Source organism: Rhinatrema bivittatum, chromosome 4, assembly GCF_901001135.1.
Source record: "Rhinatrema bivittatum chromosome 4, aRhiBiv1.1, whole genome shotgun sequence".
In the NCBI taxonomy this organism is placed as follows: domain Eukaryota; kingdom Metazoa; phylum Chordata; class Amphibia; order Gymnophiona; family Rhinatrematidae; genus Rhinatrema; species Rhinatrema bivittatum.
Genome location: NC_042618.1, coordinates 152,303,003 through 152,324,586, shown reverse-complemented (window position 1 = coordinate 152,324,586; position 21,584 = coordinate 152,303,003). Strand labels below are relative to the sequence as shown.

General features: G+C 43.2%; 2 protein-coding genes across 6 annotated transcripts in view; one reads left to right on the top strand and one right to left on the bottom strand.

The window, feature by feature from the left end:
• Positions 1–20,096, bottom strand: part of STRN3 (striatin 3) — a 349,837-nt gene extending 329,741 nt beyond the window's left edge. For 2 of the 4 annotated variants that reach the window (XM_029598988.1, XM_029598991.1), the window contains exon 1: positions 19,520–20,095. In XM_029598988.1, the coding sequence (XP_029454848.1) occupies positions 19,520–19,789 (270 nt within the window). In that variant the 5' untranslated portion in view covers positions 19,790–20,095. Of the gene's footprint in view, positions 1–19,519 lie in introns of all 4 variants that reach the window. The other 2 variants (XM_029598990.1, XM_029598989.1) reach the window with 2 other exon arrangements.
• Positions 19,300–21,584, top strand: part of AP4S1 (adaptor related protein complex 4 subunit sigma 1) — a 51,211-nt gene continuing 48,926 nt past the window's right edge. The window contains exon 1 of one of the 2 annotated variants that reach the window (XM_029598992.1): positions 19,300–19,468. The gene's annotated coding sequence lies outside the window, so the exon portion shown is untranslated. Of the gene's footprint in view, positions 19,469–20,166; positions 20,359–21,584 lie in introns of those variants that run through there. The other variant, XM_029598993.1, reaches the window with a different exon arrangement.

The following is a 21,584-nucleotide window of genomic DNA, read 5'->3' as shown; positions in this document are numbered from 1 at the left end:
ATATCGCTCCATGGTGAGACTGCACCTTGAATACGGTGTACAATTCTGGTAACCGCATCTCAAAAAAGATATAGTTGCGATGGAGAAGGTACAGAGAAGGGCAACCAAAATGATAAAGGGGATGGAACAGCTCCCCTATGAGGAAAGGCTGTTAGAGGTTAGGGCTGTTCAGCTTGGAGAAGAGACGGCTGAGGGGGGTTATGATAGAGATCTTTAAGATCATGAGAAGTCTTGAACGAGTAGATGTGAATCAATTATTTACACTTTCAAATAATAGAAGGACTAGGGGGCATTCCATGAAGTTAGCAAGTAGCGCATTTAAGACTAATTGGAGAAAATTATTTCACTCAACGCACAATAAAGCTCTGGAATTTGTTGCCAGAGGATGTGGTTAGTGCAGTTAGTGTAGCTGGGTTCAAAAAAGGTTTGGATGGGTTCTTGGAGGAGAAGTCCATTAACGGCTATTACCGTATTTTTCGCTCCATAAGACGCACCTAGGATTCAGAGGGGGAAAATAAAAAAATAAAAAAAAATTTGTGCTAAACCGGCTCTGCGTCTGGGCGTCTTATGGAGCAAATTAGGGGAGTGCATAGCTTTTTTTTTTCTCCCCATTTTGTTTTCGGGTCTGGGGAGGGCCATTTCGGTCCACTCCCCAGATCAGAAAACTTTTCTTTCTCTGGGAACCCCATCCCAACCCTTTAAATTAACAACCCCCCCAAGACCTGCCGACTTAATTTACCGCAACCCTCCTGACCCCCCCCCAGACCTGCCGACAATTTACCGCAACCCCCCACCCTCCTGACCCCCGCAAGACCTGCCAAACGTCCGCGGGGGTCCAGGAGCGGTCCGGGAACGATCTCCTGGGTGTGGGGCCGTCGGCTGCCAGTAATCAAAATGGCGCTGACGGCCCTTTGCCCTCACTATGTCACTGAGACCCCCAGTGACATAGTGAGGGCAAAGGGCCGTCGGCGCCATTTTGATTACTGGCAGCCGACGGCCCCACACCCAGGAGATCGTTCCCGGACCGCTCCTGGACCCCCGCGGACGTTTGGCAGGTCTTGCGGGGGTCAGGAGGGTGGGGGGTTGCGGTAAATTAAGTCGGCAGGTCTGGGGGGGGGGGTGTTAGATTTTGTGTTTTTTTTTTTATATTCGCTCCATAAGACGCACATATATTTTACCCCCACTTTTGGGGGAAAAAAAGTGCGTCTTATGGAGTGAAAAATATGGTAATCAAGTTTACTTAGGGAATAGCCACTGCTATTAATTGCATCAGTCACTAACCAACCTCTTTCCCTTTTTAATCAATTCACCAACTTGAACATGCAAGGGAAACCTTGTTTGGTGGTTGTTTTGTACGGAGGTTTTTGATAAGGGTAACCGATTTGCAGTTATCCTTTTCTTTTCCTCCGTCTATTATTCTTTTATTAATTTCAAAAAATGCTTCTAAAGATATTCACTTTTTTATGGATTTTTTAAATTTCTCTTAAAATCCCTTCTCCCCTGCTGCTTTTCCGACCCACTTCAATTTCTGTTTCATACTTATCAAGGTCGTCGCCTTTATTGATGTTTCATGGGTACGGAGCTGCATGTCAGACACGGGCCATGTTTCGGCACAGTGTGCCTGCTTCAGGGACTGCGGGAGAATCTACTGTGTCCTATATGGGGTTCACAGCATTCAAGTTACCTTCAATGTATAAAAATATTAACTTAAACATTAGGCTGTAGAAACATTATTTCTCAGTATACTCTTAAATCTATACCCACATTTTCATTAGAAAAAAACGTGCTTTTCCAAACTTCATAGGTCAAACGTGCGACGCCTTATGTGCTTGCCTGGGCGTCTAGTCTACTCAGACTCTTTTTATATGCCTGCCTAGGGAGTACACCTCCTACTCTCAGTCAGATCGAGGCTGTCTCAGGTGTATACAATCATGCTTGTCTACCCTCTACTGGCTTGTATTAGCTATCCAGATAACTTAGTGTGTCTGATGTTGATGTATGAAAATCCTTACGTTGTATAATGTGATGTTTCTATGTGCAACCTTGCGATATTATAGTAGTTTTGTTATTTTTTGATGTTCGAGAGCGGCGGACCTGATGGAGAACTACGCCTCTTTTGTAACATTTACTCTGTTCATATCATGCGGACCTGGTAGAGAACCGGTCCGTACCACGTCCGCTGAACATTGCTGTTTGACATCATTGATTGACAATGGGGGCGTTTCCCGGGCAGGGCTCGAAGCCGCGCCTGTCTGTAGATTAGCTAATCGGTAGGCGATCTCAGTAAAGTTCCTCCGCAATACAATCAATAGTCTCTCCTACTGCTGTGTTATGTATCTTTTCATTATTTGTATTTACTAACCAGGAAATTTGTCACTATTCTAATCATTGGTTACTACTACTTTGTATTTTTGTTTAGCGGACCTGATGGGGGACTTATGTCCGCTTGATCCGTGCGTATCAAAACCCAATTCATGGGATCATAATAATCTGCTATCTTTCAATGAATATTGTGATCGTAACCCTTGAAATCTAAAAATAATTTTATGATGGTATAATGTTTCTTCTTTGACATTACTGATTGTCTCTGGAGGCGTATACACCTGAGACAGCCTCGATCTGACTGAGAGTAGGAGGTGTACTCCCTAGGCAGGCATATAAAAAGAGTCCAAAGGGGCATACGAGCCCGATGCCGCTTCTCTCAATTTTGATATCTTGGCAGCTCTCTGGCGTTTGGGCGCGGGGGGAACATGCATCCGCAGTCCCTACAGGCCGCCTGGTTATGGTCAGGTCCAAGGCACAGGTAACATCAGTGTGGCCATTGGTAACAGACATGATTTTGCCGCACTGGCAAAATTTGAAGCCTGGTGGCCACGGCATGTCGAGTAAAGTGTGAAGAAGTACAAGACGAAGATGAAAAACACCTTTTCTCCAGAGATTTTCTGTTTTTAAACTTTTTTTTTTTTTACTTCAATGAAGTGTTCGCTGAGGAGAGTGAAGAGCTCCGTGTGCAGTTAGGCACGTGGAAAAAAATAGGATGGGGGGAAGCGGGGGAAGATCCAAGCAGCCACACTGCACTAAAAGACTGGTTTCTAAGAGAGTTTCTGCCACCTAGCCGCCCAGATGACGTCCCAGACAGCATGGCTAATTCATGCGGCTTATCTACGGGAAAAAGAACAGACTGAGGGGAACTAGGGTGCTGGATTGCATGGGAAGACACGTGCAGCCACATAGAGCAAAGCTCTGTAACAGCTAGGAGAAGCTCCACCTCGAGGCCGCCCTAGACGGCATGGCTAATTCAGCCCTATCGATGGGAAACCGCAAACACTCAAACAGGAACCACCCTGTCAATGAAAAGTTAAATATTACACCAGGCCCTAACACACCTTCTATTAGGAAAGCAGAACAAACCAGTGTGCTCTAAATCTCTATTTAGAAACTATATGCTAGCAGAATGCCTCACTGCACTTACACATGACCAACACAGACAGACCCTCACTAAATACAGAATAAAGAGATTATAAAGTATAAATAAAATATGTAGATAGAAACAAACTGAGCTGCAACAAACCAGACACTTTATGCAATAAAGCAAAGGAAAAACATCATGAAACATCATTGGGCCTCCTAAATCAAACAATATAATCAAGAAATATAAATAGACCATAATAAACCATACTAATAAAAACATTACCAAACAGAAGACAAATAGAATAACACCTAATAATTAAGAACTCATATAAAAAGTTTAAACAATTTCTAACCAGCAATAAAATATTTCAAAATGGCAGATCCAAAAACCCAATAATTAAAACAAGGGAAAAATTCCATGTTTCACATATCTGAAAACTTTTGATTTCCAGTCACCCTGAGCTTGTGTGGATTAGTGGAGGTGGAATAAATTTTTTTGACATCTGCCTCCTCCAAGGCAGGCTCCCACTGACACACACACACATACTGTATTTAAGGAGTTAAATCCACATTCCATATAAATTACAGAAAAATAGTGCAGGAAGCTGTAAGGAAGCTGTAAGTGCAGGAAGCTGTAAGTGCAGGAAGCTGTAAGTTTCGCCAAGAAAGGCTGAATCGGGAGGGACAGAGAAACACAGTGTCTGTGTCAGGGGACACTTATTTAAAAAATTTCCTTGAATTTCAGGAGTTCTCGAAATTGAAACCTCGTATTACTTTGAATAATAAAATAAATATTTTTTCTCAAACTGAAGAGCTTAAAGTTTTCTGCACTCCTCTATTTTTCTGCATAAACACATACCCCTATGCCAGTTCCCATTCACACAAACAAGCAACCTCTATGCAGGTAGGGTCCACGGATCTCTTATTCCTCTTCTGTTGCTGCTGCCATCACCTGTGCCTTATCCTTGGGAGAGGATAAGATTGCTTGCATTGCTGCTTGAAGTCCTTCCTGCGGTACTCAACCTTTTGCGGTGTTAGCACTTCCTGTATGCTCATCTCGTGATGCATGAAATGAGCACACAGGAAGTGCTAACACCATGAGGGTTTACTGCAGGGCCGGCTAGCTGGTATACAAGGAGAAACTGCAAAATAAGCTCCCTCTTCTTCAGCTAGCCTAGAGATCTCTCTTTTCTTCTGCCGCTAGTGGGATGAAATCCACTGGCAGCCACATGAGCTTCTCACTGCTCCTGGCGGGCCCTGTCCACTGCCCTCCTGGGAGTGCCACTCTGTGCAATTGCAAGGTTTGCGCACCCAGTAGCGCCAGGCCTGGAGTTCAGCAGGAGCAGAGACAGCAATAAGATGCGGGAGAGTGCACAAGGCTGGTGGGGCTAGGCAGAGGGAGAGAATGAGGTTGGTGAGGATAGACTTGGGAGTCCCAAATAAGACTTTGGTAGTTAAAAAGGTGACCACATACAGAAGTTCTGTAAACATCTGTATAGGGTAGATGTAGTGTATTTGGATTTTCAAAAGGCATTTGACAAAGTTCCTCACGAGAGTCTTCTAGGAAAAGTAAAACGTCATGGGATAGGTGGCGATGTCCTTTCGTGGATTACAAACTGGCTAAAAGACAGGAAACAGAGAGAAGGATTAAAGGGACAATTTTGTCAGTGGGAGTGGGCAGTGGAGTGCCTCGGGGATCTGTATTGGGACCCTTACTTTTCAATATATTTATAAATGATCTGGAAAGAAATATGACAAGTGAGCTAGTCAAATTTGTAGACGATACAAAATTATTCAGAGTAGTTAAATCACAAGTGGATTGTGATAAATTGCAGGAAGACCTTGTGAGACTGGAAAATTGGGCATCCAAATGGCAGATGAAATTTAATGTGGATAAGTGCAAGGTGATGCATATAGGGAAAAATAACCCATGCTATATTTACACAATGTTAGGTTCCATATTAGGAGCTACCACCCAAGAAAGAGATCTAGGCGTCATAGTGGATAACACATTGAAATAGTCGGTTCAGTGTGCTGCGGCAGTCAAAAAAGCAATGTTAGGAATTATTAGGAAGGGAATGGTGAATAAAACGGAAAATGTCATAATGCCTCTGTATTGCTCCATGGTGAGACCGCACCTTGAATACTATGTACAATTCTGGTCACCGCATCTCAAAAAAGATATAGATGCGATAGAGAAGGTGCAGAGAAGGGCGACCAAAATGATAAAGGGGGTGGAATAGCTCCCCGATGAGGAAAGGCTAGAGGTTAGGGCTGTTCAGCTTGGAGAAGAGACGGCTGAGGGGGGATATGATAGAGGTGTTTAAGATCATGAGAGGTCTAGAACAGGTAAATGTGAATCGGCTATTTACTGTTTCGGATAATAGAAAGACTAGGGGGCACTCCATGAAGTTAGCATGTGGCACACTTAAAACTAATCAGAGAAAGTTCTTTTTCACTCAACACACAATTAAACTCTGGAATTTGTTGCCAGGGGATGTGGTTAGTGCAGTTAGTGTAGCTGGGTTTAAAAAAGGATTGCGTAAGTTCTTGGAGGAGAAGTCCACCACCTGCTATTAAGTTGACTTAGAAAATAGCCTCTGCTATTACTAGCAACAGTAACATGGGATAGACATTTTTTGGGAACTTGCCAGGTTCTTATGGCCTGGATTGGCCACTGTTGGAAACAGGATGCAGGGCTTGATGGACCCTTGGTCTGACCCAGTATGACATGTTCTTATGTTCTTCTGGGTTCTACAGGGATCCCTATTAAGGTGTGACCTTGTATAAAAAACATGCCATATATACCACTAGGGCATACCTTACATAGCATCCCTACTAGACGCTGCTGTACAGATTTGTTCCTGCTTGCATAAAGGCAAGAGACCTCTAGAAGAGTTGTGGGTTTTTATGTTGCAGTCTAAGGGAAAGGTGTTTTGGGGGGTTTTTCCAGTTTCCTTTTTCCTGGAGAAATCCTAGGCCCAATTTAGTGGAACTTGGATTTGGGGAGATTTAAGCAATTTTCTGATTCATTTTACCTTTTGGAGGTTAGAGAATACTATTTTGGAGCCTCAGTTTGAAAGGAAGATTGTCCACCCTTTCTTTCTCTTTTTGTTTATCTCCCATCTGAATCACTCAGCCCGAGAATGTCAGCTCCACATAGCAAAAATTTGGAGAAGGTGAGGATACTAATCCAGTATCTAGAGCAGGGGTGGGCAAGTCTGGTCCTCGAAGGCTGCAAACCAGTCGGGTTTTCAGGATACCCCTAATGAATATGCATGAAATAGATTTGCATACAACTGAGGCAGTGTGTATGCAGGTCTCTCTCATGCATATTCATTAAGGATATCCTGAAAACCCGACTGATTTGCGGCCCTCGAGGACCGGAATTGCCAACCCCTGGCCTAGAGGAAGAAGGAGAGAGGATAAATGGCACCCACTAGGTGCTTACTCACAGCCAATACCATCTGGTATACACCAGAGAGGTACAACAGAGGAGCAGAAGCAAAGGATCTAACCAAAGTTGCAGCATTATTCAGGTACCATTTACAAGGAACTCTAAATTGAAAGGATTTCTCATTAACAATCACGAAAGTCCCTAAATTCCAGTTGAAACAGCTGGTAGAAGGCCTAAATTTCATAAAAGAATAAGTGGGTGTAGGAGTATAAAGAAAACTCCCTCAGACTACCTTAAAAGACAGGGCACAGCTGTCTCATCCAGTCCTCCTTAAGATACAGACACAGGGAATCCTGGGTGAAGGGAAGCAACCTTCTCCACAGTACAAGAACTCAGGGCCTGGAAGGGTTAGGCAGGCCCCGGGAAGCAGGCAAAGACACATTATTTTTAAGGACTGTGTATTACCTGAAGCTAAGGTGAGCTATTACTAGCAACGGTAGCATGGAATAGACTTAGTTTTTGGGTTCTTGCCAGGTTCTTATGGCCTGGATTGGCCACTGTTGGAAACAGGATGCTGGGCTTGATGGACCCTTGGTCTGACCTAGTATGGCATGTTCTTATATTGCTTTGAGTTTCTTTTTCACTATAAATAAAATGCACCCAAGGAACAGCCAAATTTGCCTCATTTCTTTGGCTATCTCCCAAGTTACAACATATGGTGGTAGCCATGGGATCTCTTACCTATGTGGGAAACATAGACAAGAACCCACAAGCACAGCACAAAAAAACCCAAAAACCTGCAGGTTTTTTTCCCTCTTCTTTTTCCTAGGGCCTTTCAGTTCCACTCACTTTCCCATCATACAACAGGCCAAAGAGTCTAGCCACACTTGTGCAATCACAATTCAAGAAGTGAGTCAGGGCCAGCAGGTCCCCCCCCCCCCCCCCCTTCTCCTTTCCCCAGAGTGACCCAATTTGGAGGCAGCAGAAAGAGGAGGAAGTGAAGCAAGTGATCCAGGACCTTGCTAAAGGGTAGCAGCAACTGCAGAATGCCCTGTAAATCCAAATTAGTCAACAAATGATACTGCGAGAAAGGTGATGCAGCAGCAGATAGTGCTAACCCAGATAGCACAAGTTGTGCAAACCACGGAATCAGTCCAGCTCCCATGTCACCAACACTACTTAAGATGACACCAGTAGACTATTCCGATGATTTCCTAAAAACCTTTGAATGCACAGCACGACTGGCAGGCTGGCCAGAGGAATTTACTCACCAGGAATAGTCAAAATGCCTTCCAAACCGCCAATCCGGAATGCAGGGCCACATACCAGGAAGTCAAGTTGCCATTCTAGAACGAGGAAGACTCATCCCGGAAGCCTACTGACAGCAATTTAGGCGGGGAGTTCTGCAGGATTGAGAAAACCCATAGAACTTATTCCACAGACTTAAAGATGTCACTTGAAAGTGGCTGCATCTGAAAGGGAAGACCAGGGTGAAGGTAGCCAAAGTGGTTCTGCCGAAACAATTTCTAGACAGACCAGAATGGCCTATGCGGCAGTGGATCTGCAGTCAACCAAACCTTATGATGGAAAAGGTGTTGGATGTAGTGGAGGGCTTTTATCAAGCCCAGACAATGCCTTAAGTCATCACGAGTCCCAGAGGTTGCTGGAGTCCTAAAAGCCAAAAGCCTCGACAACCAGTGGCACAGCTCCAACCTGACTTTTCACCTCAACTGCAAGCTTCAGCCGGACCATCATATTTTAATTACGGAGAAAGGGACCATTTTGCCAGAGATTGTCCCTGCAGTGAAGATGAAACCATGGAAGTCAATGACGTGGCACCACACTTTTGTAATTTTGTGGATGTACCAGGCCAGGGAGTCTCTACTTTTGAGATTTTGGTTGAGCTAGATGACGTTCCAGCCCAAGCATTGCTGGACTCTGGGAGTGTGAAAATGCTTGTTCAGACTATTTATTTATAAAATTCTAACACACATCAGATTTCCTAAGTGGTTCACAATAATACATTCACAATAGTTAAAAACAAAATAAACACTGACTCATACAAATAAAAATAAAAACATAAAATATCAAATCCATTGCACATAAAATCTTGAAATCTCTGCTAACAAGCCTCATCTTTTGACTCCATGACTGTTAAAACTAAAGAGACTACGATTTTTTTTTTTTACAATTTAATTTTTTTTATTGAAGGTTTTACAACTTGACCAAACCATCATAAAATATTTCTTAATCATACATCAATTCAGCAAGTACATAAATACAAACACAATCAGCATCCCCCCACCCACCTCTCATTCAGGCAAAAATGCTTCTCTGTGGTTTTTATCCCAAATTTGAAAAAAGGTCCACTGCTTCTCAAAAGCCTTCATAGTATTTCTGTGTATTGCCACTATTTTTCCATCTGATATATAGGAGCTGCCTATATAGTTCCAGTTTGCCCAGTGGTGTTTTAGTTCTCCAGTGAGCTTTCTCATACCTTGCAGCCACCAGTTCTTGCAATGACACTTTATCAATTGTCTTTAGCATACCTTTTTACCACAGCTGAAAACAAGAAAACCATCAGATCTCGATCCAATGTAAACTGGGTTATATCCATAATCAATTTTAATATCATATCCCAAAATAAATTACTGGGCAACTCCACCAGATGTGAGCCATAGAAAACCTTCCACCACACCCTCTCCAACACTTATCTGAAATATTAGGAAACATCCACTACAAATGGATGGGACTGTAATACCACTGTAAGTATACAGAAGTTCTTGCCACTCTTCTTCTAATTCCCTCCTCATCCACAGGATGAGCAAGATCCACTCCTCTCACTCATGATGCAACAATCCTTCCACTGAACCAAACACCACCTTATATACTTTGGAGATTCACCACTTGAGCAGTAACCCCTTCAAGCAATAAGTTTCCATAATCAAACGTCCTTTCCCCATCCATTGGCTCCCCACTCATTGACAAATATAATTATGAATCTGCAAGTATGAAAACAAATCCCCTTCGGGCAAGTCAAACTTAGCTTTTAACTCAGAAAAGGGAACCTGTGTTAGAAAGGGGGGTGTTTAGTGTGCCCTTGGGCCTCAGCCCGACCCAGATGGATCCAGGACCGAACCGAGGGTTGGCGACATGTCCCAGCATGGCAGAACACGGTCTTACCCTCTGCCAGGCCTGCAAGCTCCCAGAGCCAACAACAGATGATGTTGGTAGGGAACGGTCCTCCGACTGTTCCGAGCCCTTTTGGACCTGCTGCTTGAATCGGCATGGAGCAGCAGGAGGCCTTGACACGAAGACATGACACCAAGGTTGATGCAACTGCATCACAGATGAGGGTTAAAGCGAATACATGACACCAGGGCTGATGCGACGGCATCAGAGACGAGGAACTTGACGAAGTCCAGACGAGACAAGAAGCTGGGAAGGAAGACATTGGCACTGTCTCTCAGGGCGCCCTACACAGCCTAAGGAGACTGGTCACGGACCACACAGAGAGCGGGACGAGCGCAGGGAAGAATCCAGCCAAGGCAGAACTTTGATGACGGAGCCAGAAGTCATCCGGAGCTCCACAAGGGCTGGCAGGACAAGACGGTTCAGGAGCACAGGACACCAGTCCACTGCCGGCATCTCCCATGACAAAGCTTGTCACCCCGAGATCCACGGCCGGCAGAACAGAAGGCTCCGGAGCAAGCACGAACACCAAGGAGGGCTAGGACATCAGGAAGCGAGACACCAGGACGGGGACCTCAGGCACAAAGACTTGACTTGACATGAAGATGAAACGAAGAGGAGCTCCACGAAGAAGACCTGACGGAGCTCTGGCAGGCAGGAGCCTCCAGAGTGAAGTAACTGCGATGCAAGGCAAGACTGACTGGAATACAGCCCTTTTATAGGACTAGAGCAGGAAATCCATCCTTAGGTGGGGCCAGCACACCTCCTGTGTCTGGCCCTTTAAATTCAGAAGAGAGACACGCGACGGCGCCTAAGAGAAGGAAGCAGGAACTTGTGCAGGACCGCGGATAGCGGCCTGCACCGACGTCAGACACCAGAGACGCAGGGCTGGGCCCCTGGAGGCAGGCCTCGAAGACAGCAGCAGCTCCAGCCGCCAATCCAGGCTGGGGCTGGCGGCCTCTGGCTGCAAAGATGTTCGTGGCATCTGTGGCGGCTCTGTGCCGCGAAGAAAGCATGAAGCGTGGCTCCCGGGCCGCAGTGAATGCAGGAAAGTCCGCGGCTCCAGCCGCATAGTGAAGGCCCGATTTCGGTGGCCACAGCCGCGTCGGGAAGAAACATGGGAGGTGAGTGGAGCCTAATCGCGGGGGGACCCATGGGCAGTGATTCATAACAACCTGTGCTTCCAGAAGCTAATTAAGTCAACTAATCCCTTTCATTTCCCAAATCTAAAGGTTTCCCATACCCCCAATAAAATCTCTTTTATACCTACTTGGTGTTAATGGAGAAAATTTTCCCCACTGCAGGCAAAAGCCTGTGGATTAAATTTAAAGAGCACGCTTTGATCTGATACTAATTCCCATAGAATTAGTTTGCTTTCCTTGACTGATTATTATTTTTGTGAGTTTGAATATGAGATTTTTTGCTCTATATATTTAAAGATTTGAAAATTTTCCCCAGGACATCATTCTTTTTTTTTTTGGAAGAACATTTTTATTCAGCAAGATACACATTTCTATCATCCCCAAAAAAAGACAATATGCCTCAATCATATACAACAGCGAAGGTGTAACCATACAATTGCATACAGTCAATTCTCCCCATCAAGAAGATGTAATATTATAAAACCACAGGTTTTCATAGCAGTCAAAATATCACACACCTTACCCCCCATAACGTTATCTTAATGTGTCACTACTGAAGCATTTGTAAATTTTTGTAACAATATTGTCACCAATATCATAATTACCTCCTTCCAACTGAAACCTTCCATCTCATTCATCATCCCCTCACATCCAACAGTAACACACTGTACTTCTCCCACTGCCATATTCGCTATCATTCTCAAACACTGTTATCTACCTCTTGACTGTATACCCTTGAGCTAAGGTTGAAGCTTTTAACCCATCCGGTAGCGATTGGGGAAAAAAACAAACCAAAAAACAACTTAGACCATGCAAATATATAATCCTTATCTGCTTTATGCTTAAAATATGTACATCTATCCATTCCAAAATCATATAATCAACCATTCTAAGCTGGCAAACAAATATGAGGTGGTTTGTCTTCCAGGAAATTTTTTCAAGCCACCACTATCTCCTTTCCCCTTCTTTTTTAGCCATTATAAAGGGTTCTCCAACAGAACAGATACCCCATTCATGACTAGTATTATTTCAGTACATTTGTAGAGCTCTTTTGAATATGATCCCAAACATGCTTCACAGTATAACAAGTTAAGAAGCAGTGAATCATAGATCTATTCTCAGTATGGATCCATTTCATACAGATGAAGAGAGATTAGCTTCATATATCTCTGCAGTTCTGCCCACTATGCATTATGTAGGATCTTAAATCACATTTCCCATAACACCACGTCTGGATGCAGCTTATGAATAGAATCACATTTTTCCCATCACTTCCAGTGTAAGTTCTAATTGTAGCTCCCCACTCCAAAATCTACTTAGCTTAGTTAATTCATCATGCTGTTGTTGTTGCTTGCACACTACTGTCCATTGCGAAATAGAGTTTTTCGAGTCACCTATACTTTATATGGAAGTTACAAATGCCAATTCACTCTACTGATTCTCCTTAGTCCATATATAGGACTCCCAATAATGGTGTAGTTGTAGGAATGCAAAGAACTGCGACCGTGGCAAGTCAAATTGAAGTTGCAAATCCTGAAAACGGCAGCAAACCCGCTTCTCTTCATCTGTTATGTGTGGTAATACTGTGCATTTTGCTCTAGCCCAACTGAAAAATGATTATATTCCAAACCAAGTTGGAAAGCCCTATTACCTAAAATAGGCAGAAGCAAGGATAATGAGTTCCCCCCCGCTAATTTTCTAATCCAATGCCAGGCTATTGATTTCCTATAGAAAGACACTGCAATCTGCCAGTTTTTTCATATTTATTTTCAAATCATGAAGAGCATACAGTGGGGACCAAAGACAATCATAGCTGCTAGTATATTCTTGTCACAGAACTTGTATTTGCCAGAGATTGATTCCCCAATGAAACATAGCTGACAGCGCATTATACACCTAGAAATTTGGAAGGCCTATTCCCCCTGTGAGGGCTGGCCGAGCAAAATCCTCTGGGCTAGAGCAGTTAAACACTGACTCCAGCCTTTTCTCTTGCAAACTTATATTAATATAACAAACAATATCAAAGCAGACTGACTTAGCTCAAGCCAGTGTACATGCCAAACCTTCATATAGCTTCTCAGAGAGGATGAAAAGCTCCTTGCTCTTCAAGACGGAGCCTCCCTATCCCAGCTGGGCCTACCCTCTTATTCCCCTCCTACTGGTCATGCCCTCTGAGCTTCTTCTGCCCAGCAGGGTCCCATCCATACAGCATTCTCTTATTAGGGGATTTAAGGTGGGCCAGGCATACAGCCTAGTCCGGTACAGGTTTCTAGGGGAAACTAGGGGCACTCTTTCACACACCCCTCTTCTTTTTTATTTATCAACTTCTGATAACTAATTCTAGATGCTTTGCCCTGCCATAAAAATTTAACAACATGGATTTAATCAAAGCTAATTCAGCCTTGCATGGTAATAAATGCAGTCTATAAGGTCAACATTTTAAGCACAACGCCTCATCCCATTAATGAAACAAGCAGGTTCATCCATGAATTTAAATTGACTCTGCATTGCTTTCAAATTCTCCATTATATTCAGATCATATAGCTTAGCAAGTTTCCATGGGATCCAGACTCCTAGATACTTAATTTTATCATCTGCCCATTGGAAAGGAAATACTCCAGGCCATTCCTCCCTTAATGCCTCATCCAATGCCTCAGATTTTTCACAATTTATTTTTAACCCAGCAATTGCTTGAAATTGTTGAAATAAATTCTATATTTTAGGCACACTGTGATATGCATTACTGACAAATAGCAAGATATCAGTGAACATCAAAATTTTGTACTCTCTCATCTATTTTTATTCCCTGGAAACCCTCTTCCTTAGTTTTAAGGGTATGGGCTCAACAGCCAAAATGAGAAACAAAGGTGACAAGGGGCAAAACCTTGCCTCATCCCTCTTCTTAATTGAAAACTTTCTGAAACTGACCTATTAATAAGAATTCTAACCAAAGGGTTATTGTATAGTGCCCGTAACCTCAACAGCTCCAGTGAGCCCAAAGTTCTTCAAAGCCCACAACATGTATTCCCAAATCAATGAATCAAAAGTTTTTTCCGCATCTAAGCTTAGAATAAAGGGCCCATTTGGTGTGATCTTTTGATATAGCTGCAATCAACCTGCGAACATTTCTCATACCATGTCGCCCCGGAACAAACCCAATCTGATCCTCTGCCACCAAAACCAGAAGCACTGTCCCAATACGGGACACTAGAATGGAAGCCAGCAGCTTACGATCAACGTTAATTAACAAGAGTGGACGATAAGATTTAACATTCTGAGAATCTATATTTTTTTAGGTAGCACAATTATTAGGGATCGATTCATGTCAGCAGCAATATGTCCCAAATCCAGTATAGAATTATAAAACTTTGCCAACAATTTTAATAATCCATACTGAAAAATGTTATAATATTCAGAATCTAGCCAATCCAGGCCGGCTGCTTTCTCCAAATTTAATCTTCGAATGGCCAGTCATTTCGATTTCCAGAATATGGGAATTTAAGGCCTCAGATTGGGATGGAGATAATTTTTGGCCACTCAAAATTAGAAAAAAAATTCCTGCCGGATCTCACCATTCACTGCTTGAGATTTATATACTGTCTGATAAAGTGACAGAAAATTCCTCTCTATAATATGAGTCACATTTCAACTGGGCTTTCTCACTTTCACTCTAGTACTTGCAGTCCTTTATTATTTAATTTTGACTAAGTTGGTAAACAACTTATTAGCTTTATTGCCATATTTGTACAATTTAAAACTAAAAAATGTGAGCAAGTTTTGCACTCTTTGAAACAATAAATTATTCAGTGCCAACTGAGATTGCTCCCATATTCTCTTATCTTCCCTAAATGTTTCTGCATACTTATTTTGTGAAGTTTGGACTAATCGTGAAAGCCTAAGAATCTCTGCATTCTTAATTTTGTTTAGACACATAAGCAATGACATGCCCTCTCGTGCACTGCTTTGCTAGCTTCCCACAACAATACTCACTGGTCTGACCATTATCATTAAAAAGGTGACAATCTTTCCATCTTGCTCTTAAATATTCTTGGAACATTTGATCTTGGTACAATCCTCCAATTCAATGCTCTTTGCCGTATCCCCCAATTTTAATCCAACCATCACTGGAGCATGATCCGAGATATTTATGGGTCCAATCTTAGAATCGCTTACCAATGAAAAGAGCCCTTCTGAGATCAATAAGAAATCTAAATCTCAAAAAAAAACCTTTTATGAGGGTAGGAATAAAATGTAAAATCCTATGCTCCTGGGTGGAGTGTCAGTCAAATGTCCAACAGTGCTATTTCTGCATTTAGAAAATAGACTCCCCTTTTCTCATGAGCCCATTTGTACTCATTTGCTGGTTTGCAATCAATTATTGCATATGCAACCATGTTGAAATCTCCTCTCACTATTAATTTATATTCAGGGAACCCAAGCAACACAGACATCAATTCCTCAAAAAAAATGTATGCTAATAAACATTAGGGGCATACAGATTACAGATACCCACTTTCCGCCCTGTCAATGTTCCAAATATCATAATATACCTGCCTTCATCATCTGTAATTTGACAATCTAGCTGAAATGTTTGTTTACTATCAATATTGCTATTCCTCGCCGACTAAGTGTATAGGTTGAAAAATAGCACTGCCCAACCTGGTCTCTCTTCAATTTGGCATGTTCACCATTACTCAGGTATGTTTCCTGTATCATAACTATATGTGCTTTGCACTTCTTAAACATGTCAAAACAACTATGTCCACTTTACTGGGGAATGGACCCCCATCTATATTTAACATATAAATATTCACTTCAGCCATATTTAATCCGGTAGCAAAAGATTATATATTTCCCCACTATGCCAGAAAGCATAATAAACTCAAAAACACACAGCTTCAACACCCAGGGCTATACTGTGTATTCCATCCTATGTGGCCAAACTTCCCCCCTTCCCATTTACATATCTCCAACCCTCAGCACCCACATACTTGCTCATTCATACACCTAATGTAGTACTCCCACACCCCACTCCTGTTCCCACTACTATGAAACACATTACCCCCCCCCCCGTGTTCTCGAAGAGTCCACATTCCACCTCACTATTAGTTGAGTCCCACTGATATCTGAAAAGTTTACTGAAGAAGTCAGTGCAAGTCCATGAAGATTATCCTGAAGAGATTCAACCAAGAACCCTCTCTTTACCTCTTCCCTTGTTTACTTTTCTTCTTCTAGACAGGAGATAGCATAATGCTGCTTTGCCTAATTTTTGCTTTTTCTATAGCAGATGTAACCTTGAACTGGGTAAATATTTCAAGATGGTCAGGATCAATCAGAAAAGATATTAGGACTAAGTCACATACACCATCTCAATCCATTATCTTCAAGCCCCATACAGTGGATTCTTCAGAGTGGGGGAGAATATTCTCCAGAGCCAAGGCATTAAGTGTGTTAAATCATCAAGTATATTTAAAAGAATCAGAGGGACTCTTGATTGGTGTTCCAACATAAAGTCTTTACTAAAGCACTTTTGCAATAAAAGGAATCTGACACAGAATAATACACAATCCAGAATTAGTAACTGTGTGGTTCTTCCTTTCTGTTACCGGCGTCTCATGTGATAATTTGGGTGCTAGTGGCTCGGGAACAGCCACAGAAATAAGGAGGCAGATTCTGGCTATTCTTTGGGTGCACTTTTACAGTGATCAAGTAAACTCCTAACAATCAATGCAGCTCACCTTAGCTTTGTGGAGGTATTTGAATCCTGGCTGCCACATGAATTGGGCCTAGGTGGCCATGAGGCCCAAACTGTCTGCGAAAGGGTTCATTGAATCGGCATGCAAAGGAATGAAAACACAAGGCTGCACCCGGTAATCACATGCGCATTGTCAATTGGACCCACAGGGTCAGACTGATGCAGGTGAACTGCCTGAAAGGAGGACTGGAGAGAGATGGTTGCAAGCTGCTATTATTTAATGACTTTTCTCAGCAAGTAGTTGTGGCACGTAAAGAAATGGCACAGGTCTACAGTGCACTGCATCGGAAGGGCATTTGTTTTGCTCTATTGTACCCAGCTAAATTGAGGGTGCATCATGAAGCCAGGGTGAATTTATCAGCCTTCTCATATACTATGATCCAGTAATCAAGATCTCCTTGAGGTAGTGTCACTTACGTTAGTGCACTTGGCCGAGGCTCATGAGAACGCTTTTTGGATTGTGGGTCCAGTTTTCTGGAACTCCCTTCCAGCACTATTGTGTGCCATTGATTGTCCTAAACTATTTAAGAAAAAGCTTACAGCACATTTTTTTGAATATGCATTTGAGCTGGCAGATTTATTTGATTAGCTAATGCAGCTAATAACTTTTTAAGATCCCATTGTTATTGTAGAATACAAGTTTGATAGGGTGACTATATGATTAGATGGAACACTGCCTGATTGATCATTCTAATGTTCTATTTTTCATGTTGATTATTTTTGTTTGTGCTTCTTACTATGGATGTATTTAATGTAATACATTACAAACTGTGGAGCATGCAGATAAATTTTTCATAATAGTTTTACAGAAGTAAAGAAATGCATTATACACAGCAAGATCAATAAAGCATGAGTGGGTAATAAATAGGCACTGAATATATTAAAGGATTTTGACACATGCCCAGAGTACATCGAGAGGCATGAGAACAAGTACTCATACGCCCTGTCCCCCAGACATTTCCTTCGCCACATCTGTTTCCACTGACGTAACCTACATAAATAGAATGATTACAACTATTACATTTCAGGTGTATGCCTGAAAAATTACAAAATCATCTTCATCAATGACTCAGCATACTGGAAACTTTATAGACTTACTCAGACATTTAAATCCAGATGATAAACATACTTTAGCTTTTACTTAATTCTCAAAAGTGATCAGATATGACAAAACATGTCCAAACATTTGTATTTGGTCATCAGCCCACTACAGAGCATTACAGGGATGTGACGTTGTATAGTAAAGATGTACAAAGATATTCCAACAACAGCTGAAAGTCTTCACACAGAACTCAGCATAGTACAGGGCAAAACCCACATTTAATCCCTGTTCTTCCTGCCTTCTCTCTCTCTTATCACAGTCTGCATAAGCGGGCATTCTTTCACCATAGCAACTTTGTAATGTGCACCTGGGCAAGTGTATAAACAATGTAACAAGCTTATTAACAACAGTTACTAGCCTCCCTCTACAGGACCTGGGATAGTTCACAAACTTCCCTACTAGTTCTAAACATTCCACTGACGAGTGTTAACATTTTGGCACCTGCCTGAAAATAAACTAGCTGAGAGACCAGAAAAACGAGATTTAAAAAAAAATAAAAATCTATTAATATTACCAAGAAATTAATTGTAGTCGTATAAAATTATTTTCAACTCTAAACATGCATATATTTTTATTCCACTTAGTTTCAGAGCATTAGGATGCCCATTTATTGAAAAAAACAAGTTAGAGAGACAGTAAGGACATTGTCTAGAAATAATTATATGCAAGAAGCAACAAAATTCTGGCTACTTATACTAAATATTTTCCCGTAGACTTAAAATAGGACATACCCTTTAACTCATTACGACCCTAAGAGCCGAAGGTTTTATCGCATGTAAAGAATGAAAAAAAAAAATCCTAGCTATATCAGACATCGAAAGTTTAGCACAGGTTAGGAGGGCAGATACAGAAGAACACTTTTCAGCATTGGCTCCCAATAAAAGACACCAAAAAACAAAATGCGCTGACACGCCCTTAAAAAAATTCTACAGCACTGTATTTTAACAGAATAAAAACAGATATAAAACTGCAAATACAACAAGCTCCTTATGCATGAAAGAAAACACGTGGGACTTTAGTGAACAATATGAATGCGTAAATATGAATATTCTCCAGGTAAAACTAAAGGAAACACCCTAAATTCGTCCGCCAAAGGGAGCCCCCAGTCATTGTTTTGAAACGTTAGCCTGCAGCTGTCAGAAGGCATTTACTTCCCTTGACAGCTTTTCCTCCTCCGATTGTGTGTCTCTCAGCCCAAGGCTTCCATTCATACTGCATTTCATATACTAACCCAGGGCAGAGACTAAAAAAAAAATAAATAAAAAGAGCAGAAAAGGGCACAAAACCCGCCGCCAGTCACACGTCCACATAGGCGGCGAGTAAGGAGTCCGACTCGTTTCACGCCGCCGAGCGGGGGAGCCCAGCCGGATACCATAGCGCGAGCCAAAATGGCGGCCCCGGAGGAAGCCCGCGCGTCACACGGAGCCAGGGTGGCCACGGCCTGCCTTGACCCTCGGTAGCCCTGACAGGTAACAGAGCCTCGTCCCCTTTCCCCTGCTCGCTAGCCCGGCGTTAAGTACCTGCAGCTCGGCCCTCTCCACCTCCCAGTGCGCCCTTTCCATCTCGAAGCGGGCCCATTCGTGCTGGATGTAGTGCAGGATGCCCGGAATGGTATACTGTAGTGGCCGAGGTCCGTCGCCTCCCCCGCCATTAGTGGGCTCCGCTTGCGGAGGCAGCGAAGTCTGATGCCCGCCGCTTATTATCCCCGTCGGTTGGGGGCTCGAAGGCCCTGCCGGAGACTGCTGCGGCCGCGGAGCGGCCATTCCTCCACCGCCGGGCAGCTCGTCCATGACGCAGCGGTCTACGGCGTGGAAGCAGGTAGGGAAGAAGCCGGCTTGTGCTGAGGAAGCGTCTCCGGCCGGGATCACAGGGAAGAGGGGGGGGGGGGGGGTTGGTCGGTTAGAAGGGGTATCTGTTTGTCAGAGCAACGGGCTGTCGGCAGCCGCCATTACAGTCTCTTATCCTCCGCCTCCTGCCCCTCATCATCATCATCATCATCATCAGTGTCTGCCAGTCTCCCTCTGCTCCCGCGGTCTGGGGGAAGGGGGAAGCGGCCACCGCAGTGCATTACGGGTAAATCTGGGATCCAGCGCTCCGTCCCCCCCCCCCCCCCCCCCCCCCATATACAGTAGTGGCTGGTGGTGCGCATGCGGGGGGCATGAGCGGGTGATGAGTATCGAGTGTGGCCTACTGCCAAGCTCCAAGAAGCGTGATTTCTCTCCGGCGTGCGCGGTATCGCCGGCTGTAAAACGCCACGATTTAGTAAATAACATCGCGCTCGAGTAACACCCCCCCCCCCCCCCGCACTTTTGCGTCAGCGCCACTGAAGAACGTGGCGGCTTTTCCTTCAGAATCAGAGGTTGGTTATTTCCTTTTCGGGGGGAGTTTTGATAGTGTTGTCTCTATGAATGTGGAACTGATTGTTTATTGGCTGAAGCATGAATGTAATCACTTCACTGTCCCAAGGAGCTGCTGCACAAAATCTGCTGCACTTCGGCATTGTTAGCGTTTGATTTCAAAAGTTATACAAATCCCTTTCAGTAGTAGAGCTCCTTTTTTTTTAACCAAAAAATCATTATTACAGATTGGGAGGGTAATTTTCAACGCTATTTCTGCTGGTAAAACAGCATATTTTCACACAAATGGGGCTTTTTGAAAATTGCCTCTCTATATACCAGTAAAAGTTTAATGCCACTAAGTTGTGCGTCCTTACCCGCAGTAAGAGGGACAGGGTTTGGAATGGGTGGATGACTTTTTTGATTTAGAATGCATAGCAAGTTTAAGCGGGTGAAGTAAGATACCGGTACGAGCCGCTGCAATGCAGTGGGTGAAGCCTGAGGCCTGCTGGGCAGCAGACACCAGGGTGCAGCGTGGTCCATTGCACCCCCCACGGCGGAGCTGGGAAGAAACAGGTGGGAGCCAGCACCAGCCCGACGGTCCCTCCCTCTGCCCACCCAAGCCATCTTCTGCATTACCAAAACATGGCTGAAAGACAGTGATTAATGTACTCCTAAACCAAATTGATCACCCTAACTATGATATCTTTCACTTCTCCAGACACAAAAAAAGTGGGGGTCTACTAATAATCTGTGAAAAAGAACTTAAACTCAAATCATACAAAGTTGACATTAACCCTCCCTATCGGGTGGCAATATTAAAATCACCACTTCTAAATATAGGTCTGACCTATTGCCCACCTGGAACACTCTGAAGAGACCACTCACCACTGATCGAAATCTTCACCAAAGCGTTTTCAGCCCCTAAATCAGTTATAATCTTAGGGGACTTTAACATACACGTAAACAGCATACCTAAACATAAAGCATGTGAAATCTTTCTAGAGACTATGGAAGCAATGGGTTGGTCATAATTTGTCACCAACCCCACCCATAAAGCAGGACACATTCTTGACCTAATTTTCACTAGAGATGTGAATCGTGTGCCCAATCGTTTTAACGATCAGGTTCAGATGGTGGGAGAAAAAAATCGGATCGTTAGAGATGTGAATTGGAATCGGTTCCGATTCCAATTCACATTGTTAATTTTTTAGTGAGGCCTGAGCAGTTAAAAAAAAAACCCACCCCG